An 18,403-nucleotide genomic window follows, 5' to 3' on the forward strand; every position below is an offset into this window, starting at 1 on the left:
AGCGATGTTTGTTTACATTGCAGTAACACCAAAAAAACAACCTAGTCTGATTAATTTGCATATTGCGTCCACTCTCCATTCTCATTCAATTTCTTGATCTGAATCCATATCTGTCCATATCATCCAATTTTGCACACAAAAACTGATTACAGATAGCACACACACACATGCGTGCCTTCAGAAAGTATTCCCTTGACTTAATCAAGATTTTGTTGTGTTACAGCCTGAATTCAAAATTGATTAAATATAATTTTTTCAACCTCACCCATATACACATACAATACCCCATAATGACAAAGTGAAAACACATTTTAAGAAATGTTTGCAAATGTATTAAAAATACAGAAATATCTCATTTACATAACTATTTACACCCCTGAGTCAATACCTTAGAATGACCTTTGGCAGCAATTACAGCTGTGAGTCTTTCTCTAACAGCTTTGCACACCTGGATTGTACAATATTTGCGTATTATTATTTTTTCAATTCTTCAAGCTCTGTCAAGTTGGTTGTTGATCATTGCTAGACAGCCATTTTCAAGTCTTGCATTAGATTTTCAATACGATTTAAGTCAAAACTGTAATTAGGCCACTCAGGAACATTCAATGTCATCTTGGTAAGCAACTCCAGTGTATATTTGGCCATTTGTTTTAGGTTATTGTCCTGCTGAAAGGTGAATTTGTCTCCCAGTGTCTGTTGGAAAGCAAAATGAACCAAGTTTTCCTCTAGGATTTTGCCTGTGCTTAGCTCTACTCCATTTCACAAGCACGGAGGCATTCGAAAAAACTCCTTAGTCCTTGCTGATGACAAGCATACCCATAACATGATGCAGCCACCACCATGCTTGAAAATATGAAGAGTGGTACTCAGAGATGTGTTGTATTGGATTTGCCCTAAGCATAATGCTTTGTAGTCAGGACATAAAGTTAATTTCTTTGCCAATTTTTTTTGCAGTTTTACTTTAGTGCCTTATAGCAAACAGGATGCATGTTTTGGAATATTTGTATTACGTACAGGCTTACTTCTTTTCACTCTGTCATTTCGGTTAGTATTGTGGAGTAACTACAATGTTGTTGATCCATCCTCAGTTTTCTCCCATCACTCCATTAAACTCTAACTGTTTTAAAGTCACAATTGGCCTCATGGTGAAATCCCTGAGCGGTTTCCTTCCTCTCCGGCAACTGAGTTAATAAGGACACATGTATCTTTGTAGTGACTAGGTGTATTGATATACCATCCAAATTGTAGTTAATAACTTCACCATGCTCAAAGGGATATTCAGTGTCTGCTTTTTTACATTTTTACCCATCTACCAATAGATGCCATTCTTTGCGAGACATTGGAAAACCTGCCTGAATCTGTGTTTGAAATCCATTGCTCGTCTAAGGGACCTTACAGATAATTGTATGTGTGTGGCACAGAGATGAGGTAGCCATTCAAGAATCATGTTAAACACTGTTATTGCACACAGAACGAGCACATTTTTACTCTTGAGCTTATTTAGGCTTTCCACAGCAAAGTGATTGAATACTTATTGACTTAAAAAAAACATTAAAGGGCCTCCCGAGTGGCGCGGCGGTCTAAGGCACTGCAGCACAGTGCTAGAGCCGTCACTACAGATCCGGGTTCAATCCGCGGCTGTGTCGTAGCCGGCCGTGAGCTGGAGACCAATGAGGCAGCGCACAATTGGCCCAGCATAGTCTGGGTTAGGGGAGAGTTTGACCGGCCGAAATGTCCTTGTCCCATCACACTCTAGCAACTCCCGTGGTTGGCAGGGTGCATGCATGCTGACACGGTCTGTCTCCAGTTCCACTGACACATTGGTGCGGCTGGCTTTTGGATTAAGCAAGCAGTGTGACAAGAAGCAGTGAGGCTTGGCAGGGTCGTGTTTCGGAGTACGCATGGCTCTCTACCTTCGCCTCTCCAGAGTCTGTACAGGAGTTGCAGCGATGGGACAGGGCTGTAACTACCAATTGGATATCACGAAATTGAAAATAAATTTGAATAAAAATACAAATGAAAACTTTGACATTATGGGGTATTGTGTGTATGCAAGTGACAAAACAATCTAAATTTAATCCATTTAAAATTCAGGCTTTAACACAACAAAATCTGGAAAAAGTTGAGGTGTGTAAATATTTTATGAAGGCACTGTACATACATACACACACACACACACACACACACTCTCTCTCTCTCTTTCTCACGCTCTGTGAGACAATCTGAATCTCTTTTTTTACAACATAAGCCTCTCTAATAGGCAGTCTAAAAACTGACAGTCTCTAAATCTTTCTTTAACAATGACACAATCATCCAAATCCTACATCTGTATGTCACTAATGTTAACAGCTAATCCCTCAATCAGGATGAATACATTCTCTCAAAGAGATATATATGACAAATACTGCAGCTTTGGAGAGGGACCAAAGGAGAAACAATGAGATGTTTGAAGATGAGAGAATTCAGCTTTTTACTGCCTGGAGGTCTGCCAGGCCCTAGAGTGGGTGTTAGAGTGGAGAGGAGGATGAGGATGAAGTGTGAGATTGAAAGAGTTGGGTGGAGGAAGAGAACACAAATGGAGAACAGCTAAAGCTAACTAAAAATCAGCATTCAACAAGAGAGGATGGCTTTCACTTCAGCAGTGATGAATTCATGAACTTCTTCAATGAATAGATCATGATCATTAGAAAGCAAATTACGGACTCCTCTTTGAACCTGTGTATTTTTCAAAAGCTCAGTTGTCCTGAGTCTGCACAGAACTGCCAGGACCAATGGAGACACCCTTGAGCTGCATACTGGACCCTATTTCAACTAAACTACTGAAAGAGCTACTTCCTGTGCTAGGCCCTCCAATGTTGAATATAATAAATGTCTCCCTGTCCCCCGGATGTGTACCAAACTCACTAGAAATGGCAGTAATAAAGCCAAACATTCACCCGGAAAATGTAAAAAATCTCCCATTTCTCTCTCAAAATGTTTTAAAAAGTCACTGCCTTCCTGAAGACAAATAATGTATATGAAATGCTTCAGTCTGGTTTTAGACCCCATCAAAGCACTGAGACTGCACATGTGAAGGTGGTAAATTACCTTTTAATGGCATCAGACCAAGTGCTCCTAGACCTTAGTCCTGCTTTTGACACCATCAATAACCACATTATTTTGGAGAGATTAGAAACTCTCTCTCTCGACCTCTGACATTTACTCCTGAGGTACTGACTTGTTGCACACTCTACAACCACTGTGATGATTATTTGACCCTGCTGGTCATCTATGAACATTTGAACATCTTGAAGAACAATCTGGCCTTAATGGCCATGTACTCTTATAATCTCCACCCGGCTCAACCAGAAGAGCACTGGCCAGCCCTCATAGCCTGATTCCTCTCTACGTTTCATCCTAGATTCCTGCCTTTCTAGGGAGTTTTTCCTAGCCACCGTGCTTCTACTACTGCATTGCTTGCTGTTTGGTGTTTTAGGCTGGGTTTCTGTACAGTACTTTGTGAAATCTGCAGATGTAAAGAGGACCTTATGAATAAATGTGATTGATTGATTGATAAAGAAATGGTGATGCAGCAACTACTCTTCCTGCGATCCACATAAAGCATACAGCTACATGACAAACTACAGAACAGTTATAGACAAGAACAACATATATTACATTAAGTAAAATAAAAAAAGTTATAGGCCGATTTGGAATGAAGAATTTGGGGAAAATTTGCTGTCTTTGAAAACCCAAAGTCATAACGAACCCATGCACTGCACATCCACTTTGCGAGGATTCCTCACGAAAATAGATTTTCACAAAATGTAATACATAGAAGGATCCTTTGGAGGAAGGATTGTTGACATGTATTTTACATTTATATCTTAAAGCCTAATTGATAATTAATTGAAGTTAGAATATTTGTGACATTTTGACCTTACCCAGGCCTCCTTTAAGACTCCATGTTGTTTCATCTGTAGGGGCTACAAAGCAAAAATTGGTGTCATATGAAGCTTTACCGTTTGCTCTGTAATATGAGTAGTATTTTGATTTTAATAACAATTTTCTTACATTCATTTATGAATATTTAAAAATATAAACATACCATTTTAGATTTGGCAAATTTTTTAACACAATATAGTCTACGGGCATATCAAAGTTCAAGAGTGGGATCTTTGCTGGTTTTAGAGTTACGATCCAATGTGTAAGCATTACCAACAGAGTGAATGTGAACATTTATTTTAAAAATGGTTGCCCTCTGTCAACAATCCTTTCTCCAAAGGACCCTTATATACATTACATTTCTTGAAACTGAAAATCCCCAACATGTTAGTATTTTTTTGTGAGGAATCACACTTGTCCACAGCACCCTCAAAGACTTGCATGTCTTTGTATTAGTTGATTTCTCTCCAATTATGTCTGATTTCCTTCCACTACCCTCAATGATATAAAAAAATCATAGAGGTCCTTATGTACAGCTATTCTGTTTAATATAAATGTCCTTATGCCATGCTGCTATTTTTTATACTTAAGAACCGGAATCCCCATCAAAAGCTAATAGCTAGTAGTCAGTTAGCCATTGCTAGGCTCATCTGCTAGGCCCATCTCCCGGCTAGCTGAGGAGGCTCATCAGCCACTCCTTGGGCTACAATACCTATTTTGCCAATTGGCCTGGACCCCCGCCGACCCATCACGACTGGACTACCGACGTAATTCCGCCCGAGCGTTTTTTTTCAACTGGCTCCTCCGTCGCGACGTCCCCTTGAATGCCCACCCGCTAGCCTGCTAGCCACGGCCGGCTAGCTGTCTAGAGCACATCGAACTGTTAGCTTAAGAGGCACATCGGACAAATTCTTTGGCCACTATACCTATTTTGCCATTTGGCCTGGTTTACCACACGGGGCTCTGCTGATCTGTCTGCTGACGTAACAGCACGAGGCGGCCACAACAGACTCTCTTCCATCGCGACATCCCTCAAAGGCCCTTCTGCTAGTCTGCTAGCTTGCTATCCCCGGCCCGCTAGTTGCCTGAAGCCACTCACCGGACTCCTATGATCACTCGGCTACGCATGCCTCTCCCTAACGTCAATATGCCTTGTCCATTGCTGTTTTGGTGAGTAATTATTGCCTTATTTCACTATAGAGCCACTAACCCTGCTAAATACGCCATAATTAACACTTTAGTTCCACCTACCACACATGCGGTGACATCACCTGGTTTAAATGATATTTCTAGAGACAATATCTCTTTCATTGTCACTCTATGCACAGGTTTACCCCCATTGTATTCACATCCTACCATACCCTTGTCTGTACATTATGCCTTGAATCTATTCTACCATGCCAGCATCTACAAGCTCTGCACCACTCACTGCAATTTGCCCAAGCTTCCCCCATTTCTCCTTCACCCAAATCCAGATAGCTGATGTTCTGAAAGAGCTGCAAAATCTGGACCCCTACAAATCAGCAGGGCTAGACAATCTGGACCCTCTCTTCCTAAAATTATCCGCCGAAATTGTTGCAACCCCTATTACTAGCTTGTTCAACCTCTCTTTCGTATCGTCTGAAATCCCCAAAGATTGGAAAGCTGCCGCGATCATCCCCCTCTTCAAAGGGGGAGACACTCTAGACCCAAACTGTTACAAACCTATATCTATCCTATCCTGCCTTTCTAAGGTCTTCGAAAGCCAAGTTAACAAACAGATCACCGACCATTTCGAATTCCACCATACCTTCTTCGCTATGCAATCTGGTTTCAGAGCTGGTCATGGGTGCACCTCAGCCACGCTCAAGGTCCTAAACGATATCATAACCGCCATCTATGAGAGACAATACTGTGCAGCTGTATTCATCGACCTGGCCAAGGCTTTCGACTCTGTCAATCACCACATTCTTATCTGCAGACTCAACAGCCTTGGTTTCTCAAATGACTGCCTTGCCTGGTTCATCAACTACTTCTCTGACAGAATTCAGTGTGTCAAATCGGAGGGCCTGTTGTCCGGACCTCTGGCAGTCTCTATGGGGGTGCCACAGGGTTCAATCCTCGGGCCGACTCTTTTCTCTGTATACATCAATGATGTCGCTCTTGTTGCTGGTGATTCTCTGATCCACCTCTACGCATACGGCACCATTCTGTATACTTCTGGCCCTTCTTTGGACACTGTGTTAACAAACCTCCAGACGAGCTTCAATGCCATACAACTCTCCTTCCATGGCCTCCAACTGCTCTTAAATGCAAGCTCTTCAACTGATCACTGCCCGCACCTGTGTAACAGTATAACTTTAGTACGTCCCCTCGCCCCGACCTCGGGCGCGAACCAGGGACCCTCTGCACACATCAACAACAGTCACCCACGAAGCGTCGTTACCCATCGCTCCACAAAAGCCGCGGCTCATGCAGAGCAAGTGGAAACCCTACTTCAAGTCTCAGAGCAAGTGACGTAACCGATTGAAACGCTATTAGCGCGTACCCGCTAAATAGCTAGCCATTTCACATCCATTACACTCACCCCCCTTTCAACCTCCTCCTTTTCCACAGCAACCAGTGATCCGGGTCAACAGCATCAATGTAACAGTATAACTTTACGTTGTCCCCTCACCCCGACACGGGCGCGAACCAGGGACCCTCTGCACACATCAACAACGGTCGCCCACGAAGCATCGTTACCCATCGCTCCACAAAGGCCACGGCCCATGCAGAGCAAGGGGAAACCCTACTTCAAGTCTCAGAGCAAGTGACGTAACTGATTGAAACGCTATTAGCGTGTACCCGCTAACTAGCTAGCCATTTCACATCCGTTACACTTGCACGCCCGTCCAGCCTCACTACTCTGGATGGTTCTGACTTAGAATATGTGGACAACTACAAATACCTAGGTGTCTGGTTAGACTGTAAACTCTCCTTCCAGACTCACACTAAGCATCTCCTATCCAAAATTAAATCTAGAATCAGCTTCCTATTTTGCAACAAACATACCCTCGTAAAACTGACTATCCTACCGATCCTTGACTTCAGTGATGTCATTTACAAAATAGCCTCCAACAAATTGGATGCAGCTGTAACGTTCGTCATATTCCTCCTCCTCGGACGAGGAGGAGCATGGATCGGACCAACACGCAGCGAGGTATGTAGACATAATTAATATTTATTAAAGCAAAGACGAACATACGAAGAACACTTGAATAGAAACAAAACAACAAAACGACGTAGACAGACCTGAACTTGAGAACTTACATAGACACGAAGAACGCACGAACAGGAAAGACTAGCCAAACGAACGAACAAACGAAACAGTCCCATGTGGTAGACACAGACACAGGAACAATCACCCACAAACAAACAGTGAGAACAGCCTACCTTAATATGGTTCTCAATCAGAGGAAACGTCAAACACCTGCCCCTAATTGAGAACCATATCAGGCAACACATTTAACCCAACATAGAAACACATAACATAGACTACCCACCCAGCGCACGTCCTGACCAACTAAACAAAGTTCAAAAACAACGGAAAACAGGTCAGGAACGTGACAGCAGCCTATCACAGTTTTGTCACCAAAGCCCCATATACTACCCACCACTGTGACCTGTATGCTCTCGTTGGCTGGCCCTCGCTTCATATTTGTCGCCAAACCCACTGGCTCCAGGTCATCTATATTTCTTTGCTAGGTAAAGCCCCGCCTTATCTCAGCTCACTGGTCACCATAGCAGCACCCACCCGTAGCACGCGCACCAGCAGGTATATTTCACTGGTCACCCCCCAAAGCCAATTCCTACTTTGGCCGCCTTTCCTTCCAGTTCTCTGCTGCCAATGACTGGAATGAACTGCAAAAATCACTGAAGCTGGAGACTCATATCTCCCTCACTAGCTTTAAGCACCAGCTGTCAGAGCAGCTCACAGATCACTGCACCTGTACATAGCCAATCTGTAAATAGCCCATCCAACTACCTCATCACCATATTGTTATTTATTTTGCTCCTTTGCACCCCAGTATCTCTACTTGCACACTCATCTTCTGCACATCTATTACCCAGGTGTTTAATTTGCCATACTGTAATAATTTCACCACCATGGCCTATTTATTGCCTCACCCCCCTTATCCTTCCTCATTTGCACACACTGTATATAGACTTTCTCTATTGTATTATTGACTGTATGTTTGTTTATTCCATGTGTAACTGTGTTGTTGTTTGTGTCACACTGCTTTGCTTTATCTTGGCCAGGTCACAGTTGTAAATGAGAACTTGTTCTCAACTAGCCTACCTGGTTAAATAAAGGTGTAATAAAAATAAATAAATAAATAAAATTGGTTCCAGTTTGCCTGGAAATGCCATCAGTGTGGTCTGTAAATTTGCACCTTATTAAAGTAATTTATGCGAATAAAATCTAATTTTGTGGGACTATTCAACAATTCTAAGCCCCTTTCATTTACACTTAGCCACAATACTAAAGAGACATGGTGTTTATTCCATCTACTGGGTCTGTGTGCCATATTGCCAGGGGTTAGGAATGCATCAACAAGTTCAGCATGGACTGTTCATTTCCTGACATAGGCCTACATGTGGTTGACACAGGGAATTTTGTAGAAGCACTGTGGTATATCAACACTTTGGAGGCCAAGTGTTTAATATCGAGCATCACTTTCTTTTATTAGGCCTATAGAAAGGATTCTGAGGCCAATCGACAAAATCAGACAGGCATGTGGTGAAGTGGATTGAGTAGCCTGCGTATTCAACCATGCATAAAGTCCTGAGAAGTTCTAGCCAACTTAACTCACCTCCACGATTTACGATGGAGTTGAGCAGTGACTAGTGTGGATGGACTGGAGCTCCGACATTACATTAAAAAATATTTTTTTTAAACGACGGATTTCAGAACCAAAAGAATATCCCTCATTTACACATGAAATCGATCTGTGTAAATGTCAGCTATTAGTTGGCAGCATTAATGAGGGCTATTCTTTGGGTGTTGAAATCTGTAGTTTTTGATAAAAACAATTTTAATGCCCTCACTATTCGCCATACATCTTCATCATAACTCATGGAGTTGAGTTTAGTCAGCTAGAGCTGATTCCAATAATCAACTCATCATAAGCTTTGATGATTTGAATCAACTGTGTAGTGCTAGCGCAAAAAAATCAAAACGTGCACCCAGGGGGGCAGGAGCAAGTTTGGGAAACCTTATAGGCTAGTATCCACCGTGTGACAATGTGCTATCAAGGCAAGCCCTAAAAATTGAGTGCCCTGGGGCTATTTTCGTCAGCTATTTTGTAATAGCTCAGGAGTCGGGACTGGGCATCGTCTGACTCTATCGTTGAGAGACATGGACCAGCCGCGTACGGGACACACTTCATTGACTACTGTTAATTGTTAATGCTGATGCTCTGAATGCGAAAACAATCATTTCCCTGTCGTCATTAATAAAGATGTCATACAAAGCGTATGGCTGAATCAAACTGCGGCTCTATTGGACTTCAAGCGATAGATTGGGATGTAGGCTATGCGAAATTTTGCGGTTCTCATTGGAATGCGGTCATTTTTGGAATAAAAAAACGCATGTGATGCTAAGGCGCATCTGCACTGCTGCCAAGAATAATAAGACTATTTGACTGTAGGGAGATTTCTTGTCATTGGATTGCTAATAATCCATCCAGTGGGATTATCAAAAACATATGAAACGATTTGAAGGTCGCCTTCGATTTGAGATGCTGGCGATTAACTGCGTTTTAATTGTAGCGTTCATGCACAGCGGGACAGGTGAGTGGCCATCAATTAATTTGATATGAGGGTTAGATTGCGGTTAGATTTTTGGCCATAGTATTACTGCCTCTGTTGGCGCTATTGTAACGACGCAGTGGATTATAGGAATGTATCATAACAAATTCCATTGTGGGATGAATTGGGCACACAGTGCCACCAGCGGCGGTTCCGTTATCTGCCTTATCTTTACAGTTATGACTGGAAAAGATCGAAACTCGTTCTTGATAACTCAGTAGCCTATCGCCCGATTTTCTCTGATATTATTGGGTTACCTTGGAAGATGCAACCTGAGATACACGTGCGCACATTGCTCCCTTTCCTGCCGGACGATCTGAGTTCATTGACACCCTCCCATGGGAAAATAGCCAATATGCAGTTATGAGATCGCATATTTTATATTTATTCTGCATTAACTCTCTTCCTCCACCCCATCTTCAGCCTCCAGGTGTGTAGACCATGCCTGTAGTCCTCCCATGGGCAACCTGGCCAGTGGCAGGACCCTCACCACCCTCTCAGGCTGCTGTGGGAATGGGTCCCACCACTCCCCATGCCCCACTCCCCTCCACCCCTGTCCAGTTGACCTTCACCCGCCTGCCAACATGGTGGATGATCCCTTCCAGCACCCAAACACCTGGTGGGGCTCGGGCGTGGGCACTGACCAAGCGGAGGAGGTCCGTCTGGACCTGGAGACCCGTTTCTGTCTGACCCACGTGGTGCTGCTGTTCCACTCACCCAGGCCCGCTGCCATGGCCATGGAGCGCTCGCAGGACTTCGGCCGGACGTGGGAAACACTCAAGCTGTTTGCACAGAACTGCAGTCTGGCGTTTGGTCTTCCTGATGACACCAGTCAGCATGGCTCGCGGTGTACGTCCCGGTACTCCAGTGCCAAGCCGTGCAGCAGGGGAGAGGTAAAAGGACAGAGTGTCTCATGCACTTTGTGGGGTAAGACAAAAGCAGAGTTCTAGAAGCACAGTAGACATACAGTATATAGAAGACCCTTATGTTTCTCACAGGTGATATTTCGGACTCTGGGTCCTGGTGGATTAGTTGACCCCTACAGTCCAGAGGGCCTTTCCCAGCTGACCCTCACCAACCTCCGCCTCAGACTTCTCAAGGCTCAGACCTGCCCATTATCTGTGGCGCCTTCCACCACTTCTTCCTCCATCAGACTCTTCAAACCTCCAGCGGACCTGAATCTCCCCCTCCTCCCTTCCCCCCAGCCCAGCTCAGAGGCCCCTGCCTCAGCTCCATTTGCCATTTACACTCTCCTGGCTCGGGGGACCTGTCTCTGTCATGGCCATGCAGAACACTGCTTACCCCACAGAGGTGGACAGGACACACTGAAGGACATGGTGAGTGTGTTCTGCTCAGCCTGTGTGTATCTGTGTGCTTTAGAAACTCTTAAGTAATTATGCTTGTCCTTTCATTGTGGATGTTTCAAATCAAATTGTATTTGTCACATGCGGCCAATAGACCTGATGTTTATTGCAGGTGGCTGGCAGGTGTGTGTGCACTCACCACACAGCAGGAGAACACTGTGAAAGGTGTGGCCCACTCTACAATGACCAGTCCTGGAAGCCAGCCAATGGCAGCAATGGGGAGCCACACCCGTGCCATAGTGAGTGCCCTACTAAAAGGGACCAGGCCCTGTTGGGTTGCCAGCTCAAATCAAGCTCATGTTGAGAGATTAGAGAAATACTTCAACATTGTTTATATTTCAGTTATTAAAGTTTCATTCAAACATTAACAAAATCTCCTGGAAAAGTTGTAGAACATGCAGGGAGGTCAAGGCTCCAAGCTAAACCAGGAGTGTTGGCAACCCTACCGTTGGGTGTCATTAAATAATCTCTTTCCTCCTTACTAACCGCTCCATCCTCTCCCCTGTCCGGTCGTTGTCTCCCTGTGCTCCAGAGTGTGAGTGTCATGGCCATGCAGAGAGCTGTCATTTTTCCAAGAGGGCGTGGCTGTCCTTGGGGGGCACCAGTGGGGGTGTCTGTGACGACTGCCAACACAATACAGCTGGGCGCAGGTGCCAGCGATGTCGCCACGGTTACCACCGCCAACCAGCCATGCCTCTCAACTCCCCCCACGTCTGCACACGTAAGTCAGGACAACCTACAGACAAGTCAAAGAACGCTACTTGAAACTGAAAACATGTGTATATTAAAACAGTATCTCCCTCTAGTGGTATGATTTGTAACAACATGTGGGGATAGAGCGAGAGGAAACAAGGGAGAGGGTGTGTGTTCTTGCTAAGTCTGTGTGTCTCTGTTTCGCTCTTTCGCTAACAGGTTGTTGGTGTGACCCACTGGGCTCATTACCAGCCATCTCTGGGGAGGAGGGTCGATGGTGCCACCCCAGGAGTGGACAGTGCCATTGCAGACCTGGTGTGGGGGGAACAGGCTGCAACCACTGCCTCCCTGGATACTGGGGCTTTGGGGGAGAGGGGTGCAAACCCTGTGCTTGTCCCCAAAACTGTGACCCCCACACTGGGCTCTGCCTGGACAGGTAAGCCCTAAGCCCTATTTCTCACTACTAAATCTAACACTTCATATGTGGCTTTCTTTCCTATTTCCAGTTTCACTCCACAATAACATCTTACCTCTGTATTCTCGTTGTCACTTCATCAGCTATGCAAATAACCAGGTTTTAAATATACCTATGGGAGGCAAGATTCTTGCCATGGACCATGCCTTGAACAATGAGGGTGAGCCAGTGTGGTCAAAGCAACTGGCAGTCTCTGCCCTGCACTACACAGGTGAATAATATTGCACACTAGCATAAGAGTCATGCACCACCCACTACTTATTGCTTACCTTCATGGGTTTGAGTAAACATATTGTGCTGCTGACACTGTCTATGGCTCCTTCCAGGGAAATGCAGTTGTAAGGAGAGAAAGTTGAGGAGTGTCTCAGATCTCTGCAAGACCAAATATGCCTATGGTAAAATATTTCCCAAGGTTCTCACATACTGTACACATCCTACATTATTTTAAATGTACCCCTCACCTTTTCAGTGATGCATGTCTCCATGTGTGTCTGTGGCAGTGATCAAAGCCAGTGTGTTGTCAGCTCATGACAAGGGGAGCCACGCAGAGGTACAGGTCAAAGTTCGCAAGGTCCTGCGTTCAGGACAGGTGCCTCTCTCCCAGGGCACCCACAGTATCTACCCCCTCTCATGGACTAGCCGGGGGTGCACCTGCCCCATTCTTAATCCAGGTAGCCCAATTTATACATCACTGAACTGAATATTGTGCGACTATATTCAGTAACATTCTAAATATCATCCCTATTTTTCCACAAGGTTGGTAGCTACTCTGTTCACTCTGATATATGTTCTTCTAAACAAGATGAAGGCTGAACCCTCTCCTCTCCCTCTTCTTCCAGGTGTGGAGTACCTGCTGGCGGGTCCAGAGGAGGTAGAGACAGAGCGGCTGCTGGTCACCATGCAGAGTGTGGTGGTTCCTTGGACCCCTCAACTGGGGACCCACATATCGGAGGGCCTAAGGCAGGGCTGCCCATAACAGAGCAATTTGAATGGAAATTGAGGGTTGTATCACTGGTTCAATAGATAATTCAGGAAAGGGACTGAAAGTCAGTGGAAAAGGCTTGACCGAGTGTCTTGACCAATGACTGCTATGGAAAATCTTGCCCAGAAAAGACTACAACCCTGCCATATGATGCAAAGAGGACTGACTGGAATCTTTTTAGACATTCTTGTGAAGATGATTTAACTTGGGGGAAATACCACACACAAACATAAAAAAAGCATCCTTCTGGAATCCAATGAATGTTTGGGTGGTCATATTTGAGCCATTCTTTTCTGCAAGCCAGTGTTAACTATCGGACACAACAAACCCTGGCATACAAGCTTTACAGACTTTGTGTATGTCAAAAGCCATGCCTTTTATAAATGATAACATCAAAATGCCTACTAGGTTCTATAACAATTTATTACATTCCAGTGCTGTCTCTGCTTTTAGTGTACTATATATTTATCAGTATCCAATTCCAATCATTTAGTGTTCCAATTAAAATGCTAAAAAATACACCTACTTACTTACTTAAATATTGAGGCCCACAAGAGAGTGCACTGCTCTATTCTGCAGCCTTCTTGGTGGGGGTTTCCCAGGTCAGGCCACACTCCATTTTCTTTTCTATTGTTCTTCTCCATGTCTCTCTTCAGCGTAGTGCAATTGCAGGGTGCAGGTCTGGTAGTAATCTAAGTCTACACATGTCCCAGCCATCGGCATCTTTTTCCCCGCAACAAATAGGGCCTACAAAGTACATCAAAAGATAAACCTGAGAAACTTAAGTGTTACGAAAATGTAGCTAATATCTTAATCCAAGGCTGTGTGTGTGGTGCAGTTTTACCAAAGAATAAACTCAGGATCCCTAAGGAAGAATCACTTTCAAAGCATCATGGGCCAGTCATATATATGAATACATAGCTTAATTTATGTTTGAAGTATTTAAACATAAGATTAGAAAGGTGTGAAAGGAAATGAGACATGGTTCAGTATGAACTTTAATCGGGAGAGGTTAAATAGGAGTAGCAGTCCATTAAGGTTTAAATTACATGTTTTAAAAGCAGGTGAAGGAAGTGCCTTCTTCACTGTGGATGGATACTCAAGCTTTGCACAATTTCATCATTGACTAAATCGTTTTTATACAATGATTGCCTAGCACCTGTCTAGATGCTACTGTATATACTCACCAGCCTTTCTTCATAAGAACAGGAGTTGTTGATAAAAGCAGCCAGCACCAAACATATTTGGCCTTTCAGGACCCTCTAACTAGAAAAGTCATACACTATATACACAAAAGTATGCGTACACCCATTCAAGTTAGCGGATTATGCCATTTCAGTCATACCCTTTGCTGACAGGTGTATAAAATTGAGCACACAGCCATGCAATCTCCATAGACAAACATTGGCAGTAGAATGGCCTTACTGAAGAGCTCAGTGACTTTCAATGTGGCACCGTCATAGGATGCCACCTTTCCAACAAGTCAGCTCGTCAAATTTCTACCCTGCTACAGCTGTCCCGGTCAACTGTAAGTGCTGTTATTGTGAAGTGGAAACATCTAGGAGCAACAATGGCTCAGCCATGAAGTGGTAGGCCACACAAGCTCACAGAACGGGAACGCCAAGTAATCCATCCTCGGTTGTAACACTCACTACCGAGTTCCAAACTGCCTCTGGAAGCAACGTCAGCAAAATAACTGTTCGTCGGGAGCTTCATGAAATAGGTTTCCATGGCCAAGCAGCCGCACACAAGCCTAAAATCACCATGTACTATGCTAAGAATCAGCTTGAGTGGTGTAAAGCTTGCCGCCATTGGACTCTGGAGCAGTGGAAACGCATTCTCTGTAGTGATGAGTCACACTTCACCTTTTGGCAGTCTGACGGACAAATCTGGGTTTGGCAGATGCCAGGAGATCGCTACCTGCCCCAATGCATAGCACTGTAAAGTTTGGTGGAGGAGGAATAATGGTCTGAGGCTATTTTTCACAATTCGTGCTAGGCCCCTTAGTTCCAGTGAAGAGAAATCTTAACGCAACACCATATAATGACATTCTGGACGATTCTGTTTCCAACATTGTGGTAACAGTTTGGGGAAGTGCTTTCCTGTTTCAGCATGACAATGCACTATTTTGTTTCCTTTTACATTTAATTTAACTAGGCAAGTCAGTTATGAACAAATTCTTATTTTCAATGCCTTTTACTCCAGTGGGTTAAGTGCCTTGTTCAGGGGCAGAACGACAGATTTTTACCTTGTCAGCTCAGGGATTCGATCATGAAACCTTTCGGTTACTAGTCCAACGCTCTAACCACTAGGCTACCTGCCGCCCCACAAAGCGAGTTCCATGCAGAAATGGTTTGTCGAGCTTGGTGTGGAAGAACTTGACTGGCCTGCACAGAGCCCTGACCACAACCCTATTGAACACCTTTGCCCATGATTTTGGAATAAGATGTTTTATGCGGTGTCCACATACACTACATGACCAAAAGTATCTCAAAAGGCCCAAATCCTGAGATTTACACACACACTGCATCTCAGATTTTCACATAAATCATGTATTAATGTCATTGTGATTTGCGTAAATGTATGCATTAAACACATCTCCATCTTCCATGGAAACTGCATTATGCACCACATAACAAAACCCCAGTTGGCTCGCAGTGTTTCATTCTCTCCTTGGAGGAAATTATTGCATATACACAATGGATTTCCACTTTCTTAGGGCGGTCATTTGGGGGAAAAATCTATTACATAATAGTAAGGCAATGTAAGCTGTGCTAAAACTCAGATTTAACTGAAAAATACAGGTTGGTGGAAAAACTTCCTGCCACCAGCGACGTTCAGGACTTTTGACAGAACTTAAGTGGGAAAAACAGACATGTCACATGATCTTCGACCAGCAACTGAGAACAAGAGTAATCAAGCTTTAATACGAGCTCAATTGCTTACTATGATCCGTCAAGCACAAACATGAAGTCAAGTAATCACAAACGACCAGTAACAGTAACATTAACAGTAGGTTACACACCTCCAGTGTAGCATTAACGTAGAATGGCACAACACATCTGATTTGAAGCTTGATAAGCAGCAAAATATGTTGGTTGCGAGTCTTAACTAAAGTCCCCTGCAGAAAACAACCCCCCCCCCCTCTCTACAAACTTGGCACTGTAGGAACCTCAGGAGCTCAACAACCACTACAATAAATCCTATGAAATGTATTTTGTATTGTCCTCCTCTCACAGCATTAACTGATATTCCCTGGAAGAGACATAACTCCTCTGCAGTACTAGGCCCCCTTTAAAGTCATTATCCTTTGTGATGAACGTTGAACCAAGAGATAAAGTCTGAGGCACAAGTGAACACACAGCTGATCTCCCATGAAAGTGGCCTGTGCTCAGCAGTGGTTTAAGAGAGACTGGGGGATGCTGGGTGATTTTAGCTGGCAGCCTGGCTGTCTGTGGGTGGTGTATTGTCGGATGACGGGGCAGATTCAGGTGTTGGTGGGGACGGGGTAGAGTTACTAGAGGGCACTGAGGCTGGGGAAGAGTCCTCGGTGGGCACAGGGGCAGTAGAATCAACGAGGGGAGGGGCAGCAGCGTCAGCTCCCTCGTTCTCATCCTCCTGGGGGTAGAGCTCGGGGTACTTCTGCATACACTCCTGCATAGTACGGAAGTTGTCGATACACTCTGAACCCTTCACCTCTTCATTGCTGTAGTGGAAGCAGGAGAAGGCCTCCTTGAACTGTGTCCCACAGGGCCCGCTAGCCATCCCTCCCAGGCATGGACAGTTCCAGTTGATCTCCCCACTGGGCAGGATCAGGCCTAGAGGAATAGGGATATATATAATCATGTATTGACATGGTTGTAATTGCGACCCTTCATCATTCTTCAGTATACACCTCTTTGGTATCTTTGTAATGACTACACTACTGATGAGTGTTTCATAATCCTTCCACATCCCCAACATGAATTCACAGAATCTACAGCCCACTGACCCTGATCTTCGTAGGGGTCATTGGGGTCATCTGCAATGAGCTCAGCGTTGCTGGGCGCTTCATGGTCTTCCTTGGTAACGAAAATAATGCGATCTTTACCTGGCAAGGAGAAAACATAGGTGAGGTCAGCATGAGAAGATGGCATCTCCAAGGAAACAACAGGCACAGAGTTGTAACCATGAGATACTAAATGCACTTCCCCTCCCCGGTTTCCAGGCTGGTTTTAAATCAAAGTGGGAGACCATAAAAATTTATGGTTAATATTGTGTATATTGTCTGACCGACCCCCCAAAAACAACAGTGCATTTGTCTATTGGATCATTGCACACTGTAGACTATTAATGTTGGCCATAATAGCTGTTAAGTTACCAATTCAACAGCTGTTTTTCAACAGAGTTCTGCACACAGTGTTAAGTCAACAGGGTCCTGATATAAAACAAACTGAACTGTCACCTGACATGACCTGCTCTTTGACAGCTCCGAAAGAAAGTCCTCAAGACTCTTTAGCCATCTGGCTCGTTCTGCTAATAGCCTATCTAGCTAACTACCCCTACAAATCGGATTAATACTGACATAATCTGATTGCCCTAGTTATAGACCGCGTTGAACCTATAACTGGCTATCTACATGGAATTACTGCACCAATAACGCAGGAATAAGCAACGCTGACATGCTACTAGTAGCTAGCCAACATGCTAGGCCAGTCAATGACATTGCACGAGCGAAATGAATGAAAATGTGAGGATGTGCGTCATTAACCTTACCCTCTTGCTTGCAGTAGGACATGACTGTCTATGGTAATATCTGCCAATCCTCTACTTGTTTTACAAGTAACGACGGTTTATGTTCAACAATTAGCTACTGTGCAGACATTTAATGACCGCCCGGCTATCAGTGTCTTGACAGCAACACTAAAAAAGTACTACCAGGTCACAGAATTTCGAAATTATTCTAAATAAAAGTCCCCCACATGAAAAGCGTAAATGTGGGTTTTAAAACATGTTCCAATGTCAAATAAATGTCCCCAATGTGAATCACTGGATATGAAATATACACTACCGTTCAAAAGTTTGTGGTCACTTAGAAATGTCCTTGTTTATGAAAGAAAACCTTTTTTTTGTCCATTAAAATAACATCAAATT

The 18,403-nt window shown here is 44.1% G+C and overlaps 2 protein-coding genes across 2 annotated transcripts; one reads left to right on the forward strand and one right to left on the reverse strand.

Annotated features, from left to right (window-relative positions):
* Nucleotides 1–9,107: 9,107 nt before the first annotated feature.
* Nucleotides 9,108–13,789, forward strand: LOC129851059 (netrin-4-like). Its single transcript, XM_055917242.1, has 10 exons — nt 9,108–9,738; nt 10,180–10,649; nt 10,755–11,093; nt 11,233–11,359; nt 11,653–11,841; nt 12,033–12,249; nt 12,372–12,499; nt 12,615–12,683; nt 12,789–12,959; nt 13,128–13,789. The coding sequence occupies exons 1-10, from the start codon at nt 9,654–9,656 to the stop codon at nt 13,262–13,264; spliced, it is 1,932 nt and encodes a 643-aa protein (XP_055773217.1). The 5' UTR covers nt 9,108–9,653; the 3' UTR covers nt 13,265–13,789.
* Nucleotides 13,790–14,255: 466 nt separating this feature from the next.
* On the reverse strand, nt 14,256–18,181 carry chchd4a (coiled-coil-helix-coiled-coil-helix domain containing 4a). Its single transcript, XM_055917243.1, has 3 exons — nt 18,026–18,181; nt 17,262–17,360; nt 14,256–17,088 (listed from the first exon to the last, which is right to left on the reverse strand). The coding sequence occupies exons 1-3, from the start codon at nt 18,045–18,047 to the stop codon at nt 16,703–16,705; spliced, it is 507 nt and encodes a 168-aa protein (XP_055773218.1). The 5' UTR covers nt 18,048–18,181; the 3' UTR covers nt 14,256–16,702.
* Nucleotides 18,182–18,403: the final 222 nt, after the last annotated feature.

The sequence above is a fragment of the Salvelinus fontinalis genome, chromosome 3 (assembly GCF_029448725.1).
Source record: "Salvelinus fontinalis isolate EN_2023a chromosome 3, ASM2944872v1, whole genome shotgun sequence".
NCBI classification, from domain to species: Eukaryota; Metazoa; Chordata; class Actinopteri; order Salmoniformes; family Salmonidae; genus Salvelinus; species Salvelinus fontinalis.